Below are 13028 nucleotides of genomic sequence, written 5' to 3' on the forward strand. Positions count from 1 at the left end.
AAATATTTAGGCTGTTGCAGATCCTAGGTGACTAGCCACTCCCTCCAGCTGTGCCTCTTCATTATCACCCCTCTTCTGCTGCTGGAGGTCTTGCTGCCACCCCTGCTGTCCTTCACCTCTCACTTTTGATCTGATGATTTGGAATTAAAGTTGTCTGTTCACACCTGGTAAGGTGACCTGGCCACTTTTCCTACATCAGTGAATGCATTTTTTTCCAGCTGTAGTAAATTTATGAAGTATATAGCATTTGTTCTGAGTCAATACCTTTTCTTAATTACATTAATGATGGACAGAGCATTATCCTTAAATCCCATTATTTTCTTTCATCCAGACAAGCTTGTTCTGAACCTCGCTACAAAGGGTTTTGGAGCGGGTACAAATGCGCCAGTATTGATTTCTTTCAGTAAGTACAACTTGTGTTTTACCTTGGAGAATTACTGTTTTCAGCTATGGAGAAGCAGAATATACTGCCACCAATGATGCAGAGTGAAGCTCCAGCCCATCCAATGAACAAAGCTGCTCCTAATTCATATCTACAGGAAGTGAATAAAGGGATTTAACAAGAGAGAGCATGAATTTAACAGGTTTTTGCAGACTAAAAGAAGGACATTTTATTTTTTCCCGAATAACCTTCCACTGACATACGTTATTCATCGCAAAATCAGCAGCTCTGCCATTCCCCCACGTTCTTTTCATTACTTCCCTCTTACCCAGGAGGCAAACTCTGTGCCTGCGGTACACACGGGCAACGCTTATCTCCCCGCGCAGCCAGCCAGGTTGGCCTGGCTCTTCCGCGTCTCCTCCCGGATTGCTTGGCTGCGTTTCTCTGAATCTCATGATCCTCTGGGCCGTTTGCAGTGCACAGCTCCCGTCCCCTTGGACCGCGTCGAGTTTGTTCCCGTTGGCTCCCAAGCTGGACTGAGGCTTTCGTTGAGCCGGCGACCAAGAGCCGCTGCCTACAGCTCTCCTTAACCCTCCCCTCTGGCTGTCAGGATTTCTCTTCCTCCCTATCCACATTCCAGCCTGCTTAAAACATGAGCTTGGTGTACGTATATATAAAAAATGCATATGCAATACACACACACACGTGTGCAACATACGCATATACACATACAGATGTACCTGATACATGCCCATGCATGTACAGAGACGCACATACATGCACACATACGCAGATGTACGTGTGTGTACACATCCCCAACTGCATGTGCCGGCATTCCTCTGCTTCTCTAGTCCCTGTGGCTGGATGACACCGCTCCCCTCCGAGCCCTTGGGCACAGCTCCAGGTCACCAGCCACGGTCCCCTCTGCCACCTGGGGCAGCCACAAATTGTCTGCAGCCAGAAACTGCTCGGTTTGACTCCGAGAGGAGATGGCGGTGCTTTAGGAACATTATCACACATGGGTAAGTCCGAGTTTCTAAAGCAATAGTAGCAAATGAAGGAAAAGAAGGGCGTGGGGAAGAGATTCTTCTCCTTCCCCTGCTCAAGCTCGGCACCCATACGTGAGCTCTGGAGCTTCAAGATGAGCGGCAAGCCATGGCTGCCACTCGTCTGCTCCACTCCCCAGCTCTTTGCCTGAGGTACCGGTCTCTAAAACGCTTTCAGGATGACCTGCATTAGAACACAGGCCCAACAGTCTGCAGAGTCTCATATTCCTCACTATTAGGACAGACTGTGTCCTTCTTGCTCCTTCTTCTCTGCTCCAGTTCCCCTTTGAGGAAACCTTTATCTCCTCCTGACTCCTCCCGATCTCCTCCTGATCCTGTGCCGAAACCACAGGCCCCTCTCCCCCATCCAGCCGCAGTTATCGGTCAGGTGGCTGTGCTGTTCAAGGAAGTTTGTTTTTTTATTGAAAGCCTCTGGCGAGGCGGCCGAAGGAAAGCTTCTGCCTGACAGCCTGCCTGTACAACGGAGAGACTGGGCAGCTGCGTACTTTTCAGCCAGTTCTGAACACTCCCATGTGAACAGGTCCTAATTTCACATTAGCTGAAATACAGAACTGAAAACACCTGTAAGCTGTTCTACCAAACTTGTATCTCTACAAAGATGACGCTGCAGAAACACTCAAAAATTGCCTGTGAGCCCAGAAACCCAGAAAATGATACAGCAACTTCTGTAATAGGTCACAGGAGGGTAAACACTGGCTGGAAAACAAAATCACTTTTCCATGTTTTCCTGAGATTCTAACCAGAGGTAAAGCACAGACTTTAAAAAAAATAAGTAAGTCACACAGGGAGAAAAAGCCACACTTGAGATATCAGTGCTAGATGCTATGGACACCCAGGTTCAAGTCATTTCTGACTCGGGGGCTTACTGCCAAAAAGATATGGAGACATTAGAGCTCAGAGGTAGGACATTTCATGAGGGCTTGCACCTGACTCTTCATGGCCCCTCTAGTGCTCTAGCTTCTAGGCTTCTTTTTCATTTTCCATTCACATCATCTAAGCAGGGTTTTTATTTATCATCCCTTGCCAAAAAAGGATACGATTCCCCCGAACGTTCTCCATACCCAGTGTGGGACTTGGGCACCCAACCCCCAAATTAAACTTCTGGAAACCATAGCTCAGCTGCCTTTCACCCTGGAAAACTCTGCATCCAGACCCGTTTGACTTCAAAATCTGCCAAAGCTGTAAAGCTTTAATTCTAACTATGCTCACATTTCCAACCATGTGCTACAGTTGTCACAAGACTGGAGCAGATTTCTCTCTGTTCAAGGACTGGGGGTTCTCTGATTAGAAGCAGATACCTACATCAGAGCTCATCGCCTAGGAACCCGTTATAGTCAACACGCAAGAAATACACACAAAATACACTTCTAAGACACCCTCAAGGCACCTCTTTTAAAGAGGTGTAGAAACCGATCAAAGTGACTAATTCTGATGTGAGGTAAGCCCCACCCTGGAGAGCCCTCCATCACCACCGGTACTGCCAGAGCACACCTAAGGTACGTGGACCAGGGTTAGGCTCCCCACAAAAGTCAGCGTGGACCATGGCGGTGCTGGAGAACACAGCTGGATGAAGACCCAGGAAGGCTGCTGCTGTAACAACCTACTTGCCAAGACCATTTGCCTAGAAAATGGGAAACACAAGTTCGTTTCCATGTTTCCATCTAACAACATAGATCAGTTGGCCAGAGGCTAATGCAAGAGAGATAAGCAGATCAATTGCCACCTCCTCTCCTGAAGCTCTTCAGTTGTACAGAAAAGAAACCAAGATTACATTGGGTTTATTTGGGTAGGAAAGGGTTACCTGACTGTTGCCTACTAGTTGGGAAAGAAGACATGGGGTCCGGCCTTTGTTCGTGGGATTGTTTGTACTTTATAAGCAACATTTGTTGCTACAACACGTACAAACAGATTGCATATATGGACCCTTCTCGGTGACTGCCACACTGCTAGGTTAATGAGTTGCAGAGCTGGCCTAATTGGTCTTCCCTCTACATCTTTAAACAGATACAAGACTTTTTGATTTAGACTGCTGCTTATGAGGAAAACGTCAAACTTTCAATTGCTTATCAACCTGTGTATGGCTTATGGATTTTATCCAATCCACCTTTTCAGCATTTCAGAAGCCAGTCCTAACCTCCTATCAAAATCCAGTATGTACCACATGAAAAAACACACCTTACATACATTGCTACCTCTGGGGGGCGGGGGGGAGGAAGGAGACGGGCTTTTTAAGGAAGAAATTTCTGTATTTGCTGTTTTCCCTTCCCTCTTTCTCTTTTAAAATCTTTGCAGGAAACACACTCTTCTGCTCTTCTAATTCTTGGTTGCGAGAACCAAAGCAGCCACTCCCTGAAGTGTGTGGCTGCGTATCCACCGACTCCAATCAATCAGTGAAATCAATCTGATTAGAGATCGCTGGCAGCTCAGGGAGGAGTGGGACATTGATGAAGAGATGGTGACCACTGAAGACTAAGAATTCAGCTGCAGAGAACTACACTGACCAAGCAGGCTACGGATATTTTTACTGTATTAGAGGGAGGAAGAATCCACGAAATTAAGAAAATATAATATCAGTACAGAAGAAAAATATTCTAGTTGCTAGATAGATTAGGACTACGAAGCAAACTCCCAAGCAAGCCAATGGGAGCTTCATTAGCTGACTGGCTATCGGCATACATAAAGGACACGCCTACCTTCTCAACAAATCAACACAACTACTCAAGGGAAATATACATTTTGAATGTCTAATTCTTAGAGTTCTTGGAAAATGAAAAATAGATTCAAATGTTACAGTGGGACAGTGGAAAGAGGGCCTGTGTGAACTGAGCATGATCCATTCAGAGACAAGAAAGCTGAAGGGAAACAATTCTCTATAAAAGAGAACGGGAAGTTAGATAATTTGGATAAACCAACCCCACTCATCAGTAAGAATGATCATGATTATGGAGTTCAAACTGTGGCAAGGGACAAAAAGGATAAAGACTGTAAGAGGGTTGATTTTTTTTTAATAAAAAGTAGTAAAGTGACAAAAGAGTTTCCTAAGAGAAGCTGTGGGAGCAACGTTAGCAAGACAGCAAAACAGAAGAACAGATTTTCCTTTGTTAGCGATGTCTGAAGAAAAATGAAATCCATCTTGGCTGCAAGCACCAAGGCATCCCGTGCTGTCTGCAAGACTCTGCACGTGTTATTCTGCAGGGTCAAGCAATTCCTTTGGAGCTGCTTTACATTGGCAATGCAAACTATCACATCAGGACATAAAGTCCAGCCTAAGATTTTTTTCTAAGTACGGCGGGTTTTAGGGTGTCCCCGTGGTGCCTGTCCTTCCTCAGTTGGGTACACAGTTCAAACCAGAAGTCTCTTGGGCAAGTTTCTGATTCCTCCTGCACCCACACATAGTCAGGGTGCCTCCTCCAAATGCAGTAGGCTGGAGGGAAATTCTGATGGCTGAGATGACGCTAAACATCTCATTTCATTCCCTTTCCACTAATGGTACCTCAAGCCTGCCTTTGAGACGGCCAGAATAACTTCAGGAGAGAAGGTGAAAGGTGGAAACCCAAAGCAGCACCCTCTCTCAGTGAAGAGCCAATGCCAAATTTCCACAGTATACGCACAAAGCACATTAAATGCTTCTGCAATGCATATCAAAGTAAGAGTTCACAGACAGCAAGGAAATACATCACTCCAACGTATTTTACATTGGCCGAGAGAGAAAGGAGTCGAATGCCACCATTAGCTTAACCTGACACAAGGTCATTGCATGACCTACATCGTGTGCAACTCAAGTTACGACTTCTGGATCTCCTCTCTGCCTTTATCTTTGCAGTTGTGATTATGCGTGCATGCAGTTAGGCTATCCTGGAACAAGGTAATTTCTGCAGAGGATGTTTTACTCTCTTTATTTCAATATTGAAACTGGACTTCGCATTTCCTCGCAGCAAATCTCCACTGTGAGGTCTGCCTGCTCTTTTGCAGCAGAACAGCATAGGGATACAATGTAGGAAAGGGACTTCTGGCAACAATCACCGTATTTTTCACTAGGAACAGTAAGCCTGATGAATAATTAACTTCTGGCTATATAGCCAGGCTCCATTTTCTTCACAGTACCTCACATCCTTGTTTCTTTTGGAGGCCTTTGGATCCTGTCCTCACCCTATCAGACAAGCAGAAACTATAGAAGAATTACAGAGGAAACTAATATGAACTTGTTTTCAAGACAGGAGAAGGAGTATCAGCCCTACTGCAAATGGGGGTCCAGTTAATGTTATTTATTCAGACTATTTTCTTTCTATCAAGAAGAAACGGAAAGGCTCAGGGTTCCTTAACTGAGCCCTTACTTGGGTCTCAGGGAAATGTATACCTAATGCTTGACATATTCTGGAATCACCATCAAGAAAACTTTTAAATCCTTGTCTTTAAAGAAAACTTTGCATAAGGAGCCAAAACAGGAAAGTCTACGATGCTATAGTTTATGGCCAACCTTTTCCGATTCAATAGCTAAAATGTGAATCTGAAACCCAGGCACTGGCTCGTGAATTGCTGCCTTTGTATGTCCCGAGAACTTGCACAGCTTTAAAGGGAGTCTTTGGGGATGCTCATTACTTCTGGTATGGATCCTGCAATTCTATAAACACTTGCTCCCTTACATTTAATTGCAAGTACAGTCAAAGCATTTATGTTAGTGCTTATAAGATGGTGGGTCACGGTAAGGTTTATGATCCAAATTTCAGCCATCTGGATTTGAAAATCTGTCAGCAAAAAGCCCACAGAACCTGCAGAAACCTCTCTTCAAGAGGAGTCAAAATTGCGCGGTGCTCGACACCTTTATGGAAACCACCTTCTACCAAAAGCTTATGGAAATCTTCTTCCTTTCCTATCGAACGATGCGCCTAACGAGCGCCTCCGTCTTGTGCAATCCTTTTGCTGCATCTCTGACATCAACGCAAGCTTCACTCCCGATTAACCCCGCTTGCTCTGCGGCGAGCGGGGCGGAACCCTGCCGAGCCGCAACAAGCCTGGGCACAAAGACTGCAGAGCAATCGCTGTCCGGGAAGGTGCTCGTTCATTAAATTTCAGCACACGGTTACTCCAGTTGGAAAATACGATTAAATAAAACCGCAGCCCACTCTCCTTCTCTCCCCAACGGGAGAAGCACCTGCTCACCGTCTAAATGGGCTCTGGTGCACAGTATGAAACTTAAGGTCTACTTCTTTGAAAGATTTATGGGTAGAGGAAAGTACTTACTTTTGTGCAACAAAAGAAGGATCAAAGAACTCAGACGTAATCCTGTTTGCATACAGGGAACAACTAGTCATAGAGCACAACCCTGAAAAGCATAAGACAAACCATTCAGTGGAGCCAGCAGAAGAGCTTTGGGCCTGACCCTGAAGCCAATGAAGTCACGGAGAATTGTGCGCGGATTTCTGCGGAAAAGCAGCAGCTCTGGTATGACTTCAAATACGCAAACTTAGAGAAATAACATATATTTACCAGAGAGTATGAAAATCAGTCCAGCTAAACAAGCTATTTTTGCTTTAGTCTGATCGGAGCCTCCGACTTTTGTACACTTCATCCCCACCAGTCCAAAAACGGCACCGAAGAAGCCCAGGCAGACGGCAGAGATCATCAGTCCTCTGCAGGCTTGGATGTAACCTGCGGCGAGAAAGAGTAAGGCTAACGTGAGAACACGGACCACAACAGGTTTCACTGTAGCTCCTCTCCCTCTGCGCGTCATTAGGCATTCGCTGTCGCAAACCAAATCGGACCTTTGCTGGAGTAATGTCGCCTTACCATTGAGCGTATTCTCCTAGGTGATGTGTGCCCTTCACAGGGCATGGCCACCTGAGCCCAGCTCACAGGAATATACCATACGCTATGGTATATTCAGGGCTGCAACAAATAATCCCGTGGCGTCGGGTACAGTATCTGCAAGAGGTTGTACCCATGAGGCTTTGGAGAGCAACTCCACACGGGCTGCGCAACGGCCGGCACAGGTTGCGGAGCCACTCTGTGCACACAAAGCAAGTCTTACATGTTAGTCTTGTTGTGCGTGTGTGTGGCAGATGCAATAAAACTGGCAGCAGGCTGGCAGCACTGACCCCGGCTGGGGTCCTGGGCCTGCCTGGACATGCCACCGATTCGATCTGGATCCGCCAAGAAGGCCCTCATTCTGCACAGAAGTGAAGCACGTGCTCAGCTTCAGGGACAGCAGTAGCCCTTCGAGATGAAACAAATCACTGCCATACTTAAACCTGGACTTTAGCTACATACAGTTTTGCTGAGCTGGCTGAGGCTGCTCTGAGCTGGACCTCCCAGGGGCAGGGCCTTTCAGCAGGACAATGGGTTGCTTGGCCTCTTCTCCCTTCCAAGAATATCTTCTAATTGAAAGACTGTGATAATCTCCTATCCCTGTTGACAGGGTGGAACACTGCAATCTTATGCAGCTGAATAACCATCACAAGATGTTTTTCTTCATAACCTGTTGTTATATCTCATTTAAAATGAAAATGTGCTTCCACTATTACGGTATTAATTCTTTTTGCTTTGATCTCCAGCAGGTGGGAATGTTGAGAGCTAAACCACGTTTTCATTGCCTATTACACCAAACTTTACATAATAGAAAATAAACAAAAAACCCACACACACCTGCATAAAAGTAATAAATAGGAAATGAATATTTTAAAACAGGAACTAGAGGACATCTAATGAAAATAGAAGGCAGCAGATTCAAAACAAAAAGTGCACTTGTTCATGTAATGAATTTGTGGAACTCCTTTCCACAGGATATGTGGATGCTAAAGGTTCAGAGAGATTCAAAAAACAGGCTGGATACATTCATTAAAGAGAAATCTGTGTTTAGCTGGCAGGTCCTTGAGCTGCAGATGGCCACCACTGACGCTTGGCCACCTTCTGCTCTCCTTACTGCCATCCACTTTAGCCGCTGCTGGAGGCATATCAGCTCCAGGACGACCGCTCTGTGTTCAAACAATGTTTAAAAAAAACCCCATTGATCACAGAATCAAAGAATCATTAAGGTTGGAAAAGACCTTTAAGATCATCAAGTCCAACTGTCAACCCAACACCACCATACCCACTAAACCATGTCCTGAAGTGCCACATCCACATGGTTTTTGAACATGATTCACAGATCTGTACAATAAGCAGCACACAAGAAGCTATCTGTAGCACGTACCACCCCGTTTTATCAGTCCTATCGAATTCAGGTGCTGTGCTGCACGTCTGCAAACGCAATCTACTGGCATTTATCTACATCTGTTGGCACGCATACAGACTTCTTCCATTTGCAACATGCTTCTGTAGCCCACCTGCTGAAGAAACGCAATAGTCAACGAATTAACTGTAGCTGTTGCACGACTCTCAGGTTGGAATGCAGAAGAGTCATTTATGCCTGTCGAAGTGTCTATTGCTATAATCAGGTATATTAAGTCTGAACTGTACGTTAAACTCCTACAGCAGAAGCATGAGCCGCCCTCTGGAGAAATCTCCTTTTCTCCATCCATGATAAACAAGGCGGAGAGCCTAGGGTGACTCACCATGAACAGCCAGATTGCAGTTACCTAAAATCATGCAAGATGACCACTTTTCTTATCAAACTGGGCAGAGTAAAATTTCCTCAACAGTGACATAAAACCATACTCCCAAACAGTTCAGTTCAAACTGGGGTGATAGGTACATGTCTGCTTTTGAATCTCCTGTTCTTACTGCTTTTTCTTCACTCGGGCAAAACCCAAGGGATGTCCAGCAGGAAAAGGACTTTGAGAAGATTTCAGAAGGCAGTTCTTAGTTTATAAAACCCAAGTCTGAAGAAAGCGGTCTTGCTTTGTTAATTTTTGCTATAGGCATGGAAAAGTCGGCTTTTACTACTGCCGGTGGCGTGCCATGTATTTCTTGTAGCACACAGGTAAAGCAGGAGATGAAGACTGGCAAGAAAGCTATTATTTTTGACAGGTCCAATTTATTGACACTGTTAGTAGCTAATTGACACATTAAAGTGCTGAACCATGAACATGTTTACCCAGAGGTCCTCTAAACTTTTATTTATGTCTGAACCTCCTAGGAGAAACAGTAAATATTCACCCCAACCAAAATAACTAGCATAAGCTAGGAACCACAGGGCTGAAATTCAACTGTTCCTGAAGGTCAATACACAGTTTTAGAATAGGTAGAGGGTAGTGAGACAGCAAGAAATAATTAACTCACTCACCCAGAAATCATTTTCAATTATAAACAGCATGAGCTGGAGGACTGCTCAGTTCTGCTGAATGAATAACCTTCCTCACTAAATATTTCACCAAATTGGGCAGGCCAGCCGTGGTGGGACTTGGTTTCAGTTCACCAGAGCCATCATCCAACTGGCACACTCTTTTGAAACAAAATCTATGAAAAAAAAATCACAATCTACACCAGTAACATGGAAGAGCGGAAGACTCTGTTAGTCCCACTAGGTTGACTGGAGCATTAGGAAGCATAAAAGGGTGAAATCAACCTTTTCACCGAATCCAGCCTCCTATTGCTTGGACCCTAGGTTAAAACTATGTGTAGCATTTGGCTGTAAGAGTAACTGAATTTTTTCTTTGCTTCCTAGAAAGCAAGAACATTACATCGCTTACCAAGGCTTATAATGCAGAGAAGAGGGGAGCTGCCTATTTCTTCACACTCCTCCACTCAAGACCGTCTCCTTTCCAAATATTTATTGTCTGCCTTCACACCAACTCCTGTAGGAAGCTTGTCATGTACATGCTGACCACCCAAATGAAGCTCCCAAGCAACAAAGCACCGTATGTTTTAAACAGACAAGCAGACAAACATGCATTACTCATAAAGTCATGTTTAGCAGCATTCCAAGAGAAACCTATTTCAAGGTGTTTTTTTTTTTAAACAAATGTGTTTTGTCTTGCATTCAAATTAATCTTGTTAGATCTTCACCTTTCTTGCCTCACTGCTCTTGCACTTGCTTCTCATGCTCACAAAGAGTTATGAGGAATTCATATATTCCTATCATATGACACTCATGAAAAAAAATATATCCAAAGTTGTGGGGACTGTCACTTTCACAATAAATGCCTCTGGTGGCATCTTGCAGTCTGCATCACGTGAAGTATAAGAGGTTGGCTTACAGATACAGCACAGATTCCTTCTAAAAGTACACACCCATTGCTTTTGTATGTTTTTCTAAGCTCTAATACCCGCTTTTAGCTCGTAAGCGAGTATTTGTTCAGCTCTGTTCTTGCAAAAGGTCACTGGATCCACTGCTGGAAACGGAGCAATTGATACCTCCTCTTTTGGGGAGGTGGTTTCATCACTAAGTTTCCACCTCTGATAAAAGTAAACCCCAAATGATTGGAAGTCCCACAGACAGCAAGAATAGTTCAGCTTGCACAGGGAACGTGAGGCTGAGCCTTAACGGAGGGTTGGCCAAATAGATTGCTTGTACAGGAACGCACAAAGGTGGGAGGGCATCGCATGCAATCTTCTCTGGTGGCTGCTCGTGTGGAGTGATGGCCTGAAAGCCATCGGGGCAGCCCCGCTGCCGCGCTACCCCACAGCAATCTGGGGGGGGGCACAGTCCGAGACCGCTCTGTGATGCGAACCAAAACAAGGGTAAGGGGGAACCATCTCTGGATCACTCCTGACCCAAACTACAACACTGCTTCTGAAGAAGAAGGGACTTCTCCTGCACCCCACAGGAGTGCCCCGCAACCGGCATGGTGACACCCCAATTTCTTGCCCCCTGGTCTTGCCTCGGATCTGCTGCTGGACCTGAGCGGTCTCTCCAGACAAGAAGTCCAGCAAAACTCAGAGGTTTCCAAGTTGACTAAAAACATTTCTGTAGAAGAGCAACAGCTCTGCGAGGCAAATCCTCTCCGGCTACGTCAGAAAGGAGTGGAGCGGAGCCACCTTGCCTTGGGACAACACAAATAGTTCTAGTCATTTCCCAGTCCTGCCCTGCCATTTCGAAGAGAGCAACATGTTATCCCTACGTGTCTCTGCACAGGGTCACTGCTTCTGCTCACAAACACTTCAGGGAGAACGGGAAGCCAGATCTGCCCTTTTCTGTGCCTTCCACCCGAGGAGGGAGCGAGGCAGTTCCCACGTGCCCGATCACAGGGAACGGGATCCGGCTTAGCCACGGAAGTCTGTGCAAAGCGGAAGGGAGAGGCTACTTGAGGGCCGAGGCAAATTCGTCTCCACGCTGACGTACGAATGGGGGGGGGTTACGTTACTCTCCGTCCAGCCTGCCTTTCATTCGTGCTGTGCCTGGGTATCAGGGTCTGGCCCCACGGCATTTAGAGATGTTATTGAGAAACACTGAAGCCAAGAACCTTCCACTGGTGATAAACAGTCTGGCCAGGAGGATGGGATAAGGCCCCTCCAGCCGTGCATTTTAGGTTCACGTCTGTCCAAAATGAGTTAGTGCTCTGCCAGCTGTTTCACTGTGCAGCACCTTGGAAACTCATTCCTTGAGCAAGTGGAATGCGTTACCCAATGCACAAGGTTTCCCAGGCTTGCGTCTGGAGGAAGGGGTGGTAAGAACTTTGCTGCCATGTTTTTTACTTCTTTTTTTGAATTTTAAACGTTCCCAATTCTGCACACTTTCTTTGCAACTACGCTTTTCTTACTCTGCAAAGAGATTAACCCAGAACTAAAAGAACAACTAAACAATAGGTTTGGTGGATCCAAAAGGCGATCACGCTGTGCCCGCCTGCACACAGACCACAGCTCCTTGCCCAAGCCTTGAAACCATGTTCTCAGCTGCTACACTAAGCCATGGGGTGACTGACGCCAACGGAGGCCAGCCAGCTCTCCCACCCCTTCGGCAAACCCCTCTGCCACCACCGGGCTGGGTCAAAAGAAGGACTGGGGAACGGTACTTCTCCATCCGAGGGAAGCACCCTGCAACAGTGACGCTTAAGGGCTGCCTGTGCTACCGCTTTTTAGTATCATGACCTCTTTTAGAACCCTTTGTACATACTGGTGGTGGGTTAAAGGTTTTCTGAGAGCGGTGTTAATGAGCTCCATGATACTATTAAACCCTGTTACGATAATAATCTCTGTTAGTGATTTGATCAACAAACTTTCTTTTTCTTTCAAACAAACCTTTCACACCAAAATCCACGCTCAGACTCCAGCGCAGAGGGAGTGTCTGGCCAGACTGTGGACAACAGACCTCATTTTTTTGGAAGTACCCACACCACTGGGACGCTGTATAGTTTATTTGTTTATGACTCTAAAAACTCGGAAAAGGTGCCGTCATTTTAAAAACCTTTCCTCCCTTTCTTTACAGTCACTCTTGAGGCTATCCACTGATGCCGTCCGCACCTCCCCTGTTTCTACCAGGCATAAGCAGTGCGGATTTATCAACTAGAAGTTTAGTTGTAAAAATCTCCTACAGTGACCCAGTTTCCCAGAAGGGCTTCCTTAAAGGGCAAAAATGTTTCCCCTTAACCAGGAAAGAAAAAGCAGCACCAACTCAGTCTTTGGTGTCAGGCACTACAGCAAAAATCTCAGCTTTGCTTCAAAATAACACTGCCCTAAAACTAAGCCGAGCTGTGCATCACCTT

The 13028-nt window shown here is 45.7% G+C and overlaps 1 protein-coding gene across 3 annotated transcripts in view; it reads right to left on the bottom strand.

Annotated features, from left to right (window-relative positions):
• Positions 1-13028, bottom strand: part of CLDN10 (claudin 10) — a gene marked incomplete at both ends in the record, with an annotated part of 60495 nt that overhangs the window by 378 nt on the left and 47089 nt on the right. For 2 of the 3 annotated variants that reach the window (XM_082014188.1, XM_082014186.1), the window contains 3 exons: positions 426-533; positions 6691-6772; positions 6937-7098. In XM_082014188.1, the coding sequence (XP_081870314.1) occupies positions 426-533; positions 6691-6772; positions 6937-7098 (352 nt within the window). The remainder of the gene's footprint in view (positions 1-425; positions 534-6690; positions 6773-6936; positions 7099-13028) is intronic. The other variant, XM_082014187.1, reaches the window with a different exon arrangement.

Source organism: Phaethon aethereus (genome assembly GCF_964289735.1).
Source record: "Phaethon aethereus genome assembly, chromosome: 1".
NCBI classification, from domain to species: domain Eukaryota; kingdom Metazoa; phylum Chordata; class Aves; order Phaethontiformes; family Phaethontidae; genus Phaethon; species Phaethon aethereus.